The following is a 7,641-nucleotide window of genomic DNA, read 5'->3' on the forward strand; positions in this document are numbered from 1 at the left end:
GCCTGCCACACACACGCGGCAGCCGGGGACACCTATGTCAAGTCTCAGTTGGCTGGGACAGCTGGCAGCAGGCTGCCCACTGTGGCTTCTTTGGGTCCTTGCATGGGCATGCCTGCAAGCAGCACTCCAAATGCTGTGGCCAGGATACCTGGGAACCTGCTGCTCCCTGGGTCAGCGGGTGGTCCCACCTTCAGTCTCACAGCCACGGCCTGGCATTAGCAGGCAGAACTCTCCAGCAATGTGTCCAGATCGCTTGGGTGTAGGCCGGGGCAAAGGAGCCTCAGGTGGGCACGGAGCTGAGGCCTAGTCCAGGGGTTCCTGTTTTATCCGGACTGCTGTGGGGGTGGGTTGCGGCCGCCGCTCCTCTCGGCATAGCACATACTCGCTGAACTGGGATGAGTCCACGCCGCCCCCGCAGGAGGCGGCCACGCTGAATCCCCTCTGGAACAGCCTCTCCAGGACCTGCCGGGGAGGAAACGGGTCAGCAGTGCCTGGCTCCAAGTGTCTCGCCCTGGAGTGGCTTATTTATATGGCAGGTGGGCACCAGTCACAGCCTGTCCCCTTGGGTCCTGCCCTGCCTAGCACAGGGACAGATGCACTGTACCACCAGCTAGTGCTGTTGCTGCTGCTGCAAGAGGAACAGGTGCAGCCCAACTACCCCAGCAATGCAGTCCCCTGCTGCTCTGAGCTTGGGGCTCAGATGTTTTTAGGTCTCGAGGGAGCACTGGGTGTATGGGAAGGGGTGGGGTCCTTGATCTCCAAGTGAGTTTGTGCCTCCGTGTGGACAGGGTCTGGACACTGTCTTGCACCAGCACTTTAGGACTGACAGGCTAGGGAGGGGGCACCTGAAGCCCACAGTGCACCCTAACTTTAAAACATAAGCCTGCTCTTGCTTCTGGCAAAAGTAGCTCGGAAGTGGGGTTCCCGATGGGGTTTGGGCACTTGCACCCCTAGATCAGCAGTGGGGGCTGAGGGGCCAGAGAGGCTCCACCTCTGCTCTCAGTCTCTGCGCTGCCTCTCCTGGTGCTAAGGCTTAATGTGAATCCAAAAGCAGATTCTAGGAGAACGAAACATACTCTGGGCCATTTTTATAGAACATCCTTTTGGATAAAAAAAAAAGTACCGATCAATTTTTTTTAAGTCCGTCCCCCAGGCGCCATCATTTAATTATGAGCGGGACATAAATTATGCATCGACACATTGTTGCTGCTTCTGTAGGATGGCGTGAGGGCCCCCGCTGCTGGCAGAGGATGGGCCCCTCCCCACTCCATCCCCTCACCTGCACGGAGTTGAGCCGACAGTAGCCGTTGAGCGGGAAGCGAATGACGTGCGTGGGGTCCTGGTTCCAGCCCGCGTTGACCGAGTTGCACATGACGTCGCCCGTCTCGGGGAAGACTTCCTCGATGAGGGCTTTTTCGCCGCTGAGTGCAATGCGCTCGCCCAGGTCTGGCGTGACACGCACAACCAGGCAGTCACAGGGTCGGCTGCGGCGCCGCTGCTCCTGCTCCTGCTGCCAGCGCTCCAGCTCGCGTACCATGGGCTGTAGCTGGTAGTACCGTGCCTCCTCGTACAGCAGGTTGAAGTCCTGTAGGCAAGCCGCACACATAGGTGTGGGGTAGCAAGGAGGCCACACCCATCCCGTCCACTTGTGGCTCTGCAGGAACCGAGCCCAAGCACAGTCTGTACTGGGATGCTCATCCACGGGGACACCCACAGACAGGAGGACGGCAGGAGGCTCAGGTGAGTGTGTGTGAGCCTAAGACACCTTGACACAGGGTGATGTGCCCCAGCAGCGCTCCACTCGGCCTTCAGCATCGGAGTAGAGACAAGACTGCCAGGAAAGAGGAAGCTGCAAGGAGACCTGCTGTCTCCTCAGAACCCACCAAAGGACGAGCCTATTTGAGTTCACCCCAGTCACACCTGCCTGGAATGGGCTTTCACCTTTATCCTCTGTCATCTCCAAGCCCCTGGACCTGCATCCTAAGCCAAAAAGCCAACACACACACGAGGTCTTTGAGGACATGAGATCTTCCAGGTTCCAGGCCCTGGCCTTGGCCATGGTGGCCCAGGGATGATGAGGTACCTGGCAAACCCCACCACACAGCCACTCTGTGGCTGGGAGGGCCCTGATAGTGACACCAAGCACCGTGGTCAAATACACCCTGGTTCACACTGCCCTAGCCCTGGCCCTGATGCATGTTGCTTGGGGCTCAGTGGGCAAGTCTGGCTGGTCCTTCTCAGGAAGTCGAACCCCCAAAGCAGGGTTCTTCCTATTGGGGCTCCCAGGTTCCACTTGCTGGACTGGGCTTCTGTAGCTAATGCCTGGCAGGAGAGCCACAGGCCTCAGCCTGGACATCTGCTCACAGAAGAGCTGTGTGCCAACCTCCACCACGTTTGCTCCTAGCCCAGAGAATCTCCATGTGAGAGCAATGCCCATGCCCAGGTAGCCACTCTTCCACTCATGCTATATCCTCAGGAACTTTAAACCATACCCACCCCATCTGTGGCCTCCTCCTAAGGTCTTTTCTATCACCTCGTTCACTTCTATCTCCCCCACCCTTCCCCAAGGCCTCCAGCCAGCAGCTTTCTCTCCTTTGGCCTGCCCAAGAGGCCTCCTGCACTCACCCCCACCCCTCTAACACAGCAGCCGGCGAGGATGTCCCTGTTTGCAAATCTGATTGTCCCCTCCACTACGCAAGACCAAATGTAGAGTTGGCTACCAAGGTCTGCTGAATGCCCAGACTCCAGCACCTGGTACCCCCAAGCCTCTCCCTGTACCTATTCTGCCTTCATCACCCAGATAAACACAGCTTCTTCCAAACCCATCAGGGCCAGCTGCCCCATGGTTTTTGCTTAGGGCACGCTACTTCTCTTAAGCAGCTGCCCTGGCGGAGTTCAAGGTCAGCATCTGCCTTCCCATTAGATCGTAGGCGTCACGGGACGAGGCCGGCAGCTGCTTGCGCGTCACTGTGTTTTCAGCCCAAGCTCAGCTGCTGGCATGCAGCAACCGAGTTGGATGGAACACAAAAGAGCCCCAGGCTACTTGTTCTCCGGACAGTGGCAGACAGGAAGGAAAGGAAGGCAAGAAGGACAGATGTTGGCTCACAAGAGCCAGGGCAGCCCCAGCCCAACCTTCCTTCCTCCTGGGATCGTCTGTGTGCTGGCCAGGCGCAGCTGTGAGGTAGGACCCAGGGACCCAGATGAGCCACCCCGAGAGCTGGGGTCAGTCTGGAACAACCACAGTTCTCCCTGCTGCAGCCCGTCAACAAGGATTGCATCTGTGCATTCCTGCCTCCTGCAACCAGCCCCGAAACACTGGGGGGGCGTGATACTGAGGGGAGCATCAGTGTTACACCCCTGATAAATAACCTAAAAACGTGGGAATGCAAAATTAGTTTACGAAAAGCTGAGGGTAGCCCTTGGCTTCATCATTTAACTTTTTTATGGTTGCCATGACAACCGTGCGTCCATTTATTAAGTCCCAATGTCCCCAGAGTCATGCCATCACGTGGGTGGTGGCTGTGGCCTTACCTTGAAGTCCTCGGGGAGTAGCAGCTTTGAGGTGCGTAGGAAGCTCAGGATGTAACGGAATATCTCCCCATCCCGGTCGATGAAATAATGCTGCTTCAGGCTGTCCAGCACGATGGGCTCGGTGCCGTTGAAGAGGCGGCTTATCCTGGAGGGGACAGGCGAGGTCAGAGGGAGGGCCTGGTTCAACTGCCCTGCTCCAACTCCTGCTGGCTGAGGGGCTGCGATGGGCACGAGCATGCATCCAGGGTGGGCAGGCCACAGTCTGATGGGGGCAATGAGTACAGATCCCCCTACCCACCCTCACAGTGCCAGATCCAGCTGTGCCCACTGGCACAGCCACAGTCCTGAGCACACCCTTTGGCCAGATAGAACCATCCAGAAAAAGCACACCGACAGCGGATACCCTGGGCCAAAATGCAACAAACCCGGCGGACATCTGTAAGCCATGCGACAGCGTTGATGAGAACATGCATCCTCTTCACCCAGCCCCTGAGGATGGGCGAGCGTCCGACATGACAGAGGCATGGGGCCACATGGTCCCCTGCCTCCCAGAGAGGCACAATTCTCAGGCCTACTCAGACTCAGACATAGCCTGGTAAAACACACACAACAACTTCTTGGAGCCACAAATCACCTAACAGCCCCACACAGAGTCCTAGGGAAGGAGGGGCAAATGGCAGGCAGTCATGGCACATGAACCATGTGTCCTGGCCACTGCACACATGCAGACATGTGCCAGTGTAGGTGTACACACACACACACACACACACACACACACACACATCCCAGGGCAATGTGGGTGCACATGGAGCCGGGGGGTGGGGTGGTGACTGGGAGAACTGTCAGGTGCTAATGCTGCTGAGGGCAGTGGTGCTAATAGGGTCTCCAGCACATCACTACGGCTTCCCTAGGCCAGGGCTGGTGTTGCCACAGCACCCAGGGCATCAGGCTCCATCCGATTCATTGCCCTGACTGCCCTGCAGATGGGCAGGGGTAGAGGAGAGTTGGCATCTGCTCAGGCCCAGACCCTGCACAGCCAGGGGGAAGGGCAGTCCTGACTGTGTGAGGCAGGCCTGGGCCCCTTCACTCTCTGCCTGGGCCAGCTCTTCCCCTCAGCTCCCATCTAGACACGCCACCCCCAACGTGCTGCCCTCATGTGTGCCTTTGTGTGCTTGTGCAGAAGCCGAGAGTCCCCTGACCCTCTGCTCTGTTGGCCTGTGGCAGCCACACAATAACTGTCCTCCCTGTAGGGTGGGGGCCCAGGCCTCACTCCAGCATGAAGGGCAAGGCTGCCTCGTGGGTCGGAGCCCACAGGTGAGAAGTGCACCTCTGGCCTCCAAAGGCCACCAAGCCTTGCCAGTCCCCAGGTCTGGGGCGTCTGAGCATCCTTTGAGACGGAGATAACTGACTGTGCAAGGCTTCCAGGCCAGTGGCTGAGGGTCCTCTCAGGCGGTAGCAGCAGGGTGGCATCCACAAGTTGAGTCAGCAAATCCAGATGGCTCTGTCTCACTGGGACTGACCCCACTGCGTACAGGGGCACTGAGGCAGGCTGAGGCTCTGGCTGGGGCCTCCCAGCCCCCGACACGCCAGTGCTGGCTGGGGTCTAGGTGGTTCCAACGTGAGCTAATTTTCTACCCGCCTTCTTGTAGGGTAGGCTGGTTCTTGATCTTGCCACAGTCTAGTTCTGTTCCAGGACCAACAGGCATAGCAGGGCAGCAGCTCCAAGGATGTGAGCAGGTCCAGGAAAAGTTCAGACAATCTATGCAGGAACCCCTCTGGCTCCTGTCCCTGGCTCTGTGTCTGCAGGAGACACCTGACCCCAGGCCAGCTCTGCAGGACGCATTCCGACAATGTGCTAGCACAGGAGGCACTGTGCAGCTTTTGGCATTCCAGTTCTGGATGTTTCCGTGCAAGGGTTTCTAGCCATCTTCCTTAGTGATCTCCTGCCACCAGGGTGGATGCCAGAGTCGGAGCTGTGACAGCAGCTGTCAAGTGACATCCATGGGACATGAGGCAGGTGTACAACCAAGGCTTCACTTCCAGCCCTGGGCAGCTGTGTGAGGCCCAGTGGCTGCTGCCGCCAAGTAGACTGCAGAAGGCGACTGGTCCCAGGTCACGCCAAACAGTTGAGAACCCAGAGCCCGGGCCCGAAGACACTGCCCAGAGGACACTGCAGACATCAAGCGCGGCACGCCTCCTTATCCACCTGCAGTGAGCAGCTCCATTGTGCCACTGGGTGACAATGGGTCCTTTCTCCCCATAACTGGGGAAAAAAATGTTTTCAAATTGTAATAATTCATTCTCCGAGAGACCTGGAAAGCTCTTTGTCGGCACCGACGCCCAACCCATTGCCCTGCACTCCTAGGCCTGCTGTGCCCCAACTGTCCTCTCACCCATACCACCCTCTGGCCTCCACAACCAGCCTGGGGCGGGGGGCAGGGCAGGGCAACTCTAGAAGTAACCAGCAGGGCACAATATGAGCCTCCTCCTCCCAAGCCCCAGACCGCAGTCTCCCTGGGTACACCCTGAGAGGCTCACATCCCAGGCAGGCACAGAGCTGCAGTGAGAGCTCACATCCCACCCCGAAGCAGGGGCCAGGGACCATGACGTCCCTCCCCCCGAGCCTGGATCTGAGAACCAGGAGGTTCCCGGTCTCTGCCCCCAGGCTGGGGCTGTGATTATAGAGAGGGGGTGGTAAGCAGTAGGTTTAGGGAACCAGTCTGGGGCAGGCTGTGCCCAAAGACTCTATGGATCGCACTCACAGTCGTCACCCGATTAAGCAATGATCTATCTCGAACAACTCCGGAATGCCGCAGAAGGCAAAATTGAAATTAAATAAGCAGAATCCATCTCCCGGCTCAGACAGGGTTCCGCCAGCGAGCTCGCAAGGCGCTGCTGCTGACACACTCTCCCAGCTCCCAAAACCCCAAGTTTACACAGGTCCCATTCCACCCTCATCTCCGCAGGGCCAAAGGGGGCGAAGACCCAAACACCTGCTGGGCCCCACACTCTCTCACATTTCTGAGGCTCCCGCTAGGTTGCATCTACCACTGCATCTTCTCCAAGCAGCTCTGCTGTGAGGAGCCTCACCCAGCTCGGAGCACAGCTATTCCCCCTCCTAGAACCTTCCGTGCCCCGAGCAGTCACGTCAGACAGGAAGAGCCTAGCACATGTGCCCCCACCCACAGTCCACCCTTCTTGCTAGAAATGTGTCAAAGAAGGGTGACGCTCCACAGCTCAAGCTATTGCTTAGCCCTGGGGCAGTCGCAGAGAGCAGGGACTGCCACCTCGAGGGGCCCGGTGCCCAGCATTGCTTGTCACCTTCAGCAGATGCTCACAGACACCTAGGCCAGCACCTGGCAGGGCACAGCCTGGGCATCCAGTAGAGTCAAAGGTGAAGGGTGAGTGGGGCGGCTCCCTCCTGGGAGGAGCCTGCAACTAGAGATGCTTCAGCCACGGATGGGGGTGATGGGAGTAGGAGGCATTATTGCTTCAGCTCCCTCCAGTCCCACCCCACCCAACCCAGAAATTCCCAGCAAGTCAGAGTAACACAGACTGTCCCAGGGAAGCTTGCTGCTGGTCCCCAGCCTAGGGTTGGGTAGCCAGCCAAACAGAGGGCAAATCGCAGCTCCTCCCCCTGCTCCTTTTGCATTTTCCCAAGGGTTAACACAGGAGATTATGCAGCCACACCCACAACCCAAAGACTCATTTCCCAGGGCTCAGGAACAAATAACCCCCTGCAGAGACCTTGCACCACAGAGCAACTGGCAGGTGCACCTGCCAGCCAGGCGGCCAGGTTGGGAAGCCTTTGGCCAGCGGGTCAAGGGCTCCACTTTCTCCCCGGGACCAGTGCTACCAGCCCCTTTTGGGGGACTCTAGCTCCAGGGTCTGTATTAGAGGGCAGTGGGCTCCGGGCATGGGTGGGGCCTCTTACCTGGAGTCGGGGTACTTGGTGAGCGTGGCCAGGCTGCTGGTGTACATGTGGCCACCTACGTCGATATGTACAGGCGCGTTGGATTTGGTGAGCTGGGCAGGCAGAGGGATGCCCTGGGCAGCCAGGGGAGACACGGGCGACCGGGTGAGAGACAGCCTGGACATGTTTCCTGCCTC

General features: G+C 58.4%; 1 protein-coding gene across 1 annotated transcript; it reads right to left on the reverse strand.

The window, feature by feature from the left end:
* Positions 1-303: 303 nt before the first annotated feature.
* KCTD15 (potassium channel tetramerization domain containing 15) lies at positions 304-7,641 on the reverse strand. Its single transcript, XM_040976668.1, has 4 exons — positions 7,466-7,641; positions 3,532-3,676; positions 1,280-1,585; positions 304-462 (listed from the first exon to the last, which is right to left on the reverse strand). The coding sequence occupies exons 1-4, from the start codon at positions 7,627-7,629 to the stop codon at positions 304-306; spliced, it is 774 nt and encodes a 257-aa protein (XP_040832602.1). The 5' UTR covers positions 7,630-7,641.

This window comes from Ochotona curzoniae, unplaced genomic scaffold, assembly GCF_017591425.1.
Source record: "Ochotona curzoniae isolate NIBS_2020 unplaced genomic scaffold, NIBS_Ocur_1.0 contig_2699, whole genome shotgun sequence".
Lineage (NCBI taxonomy): Eukaryota > Metazoa > Chordata > Mammalia > Lagomorpha > Ochotonidae > Ochotona > Ochotona curzoniae.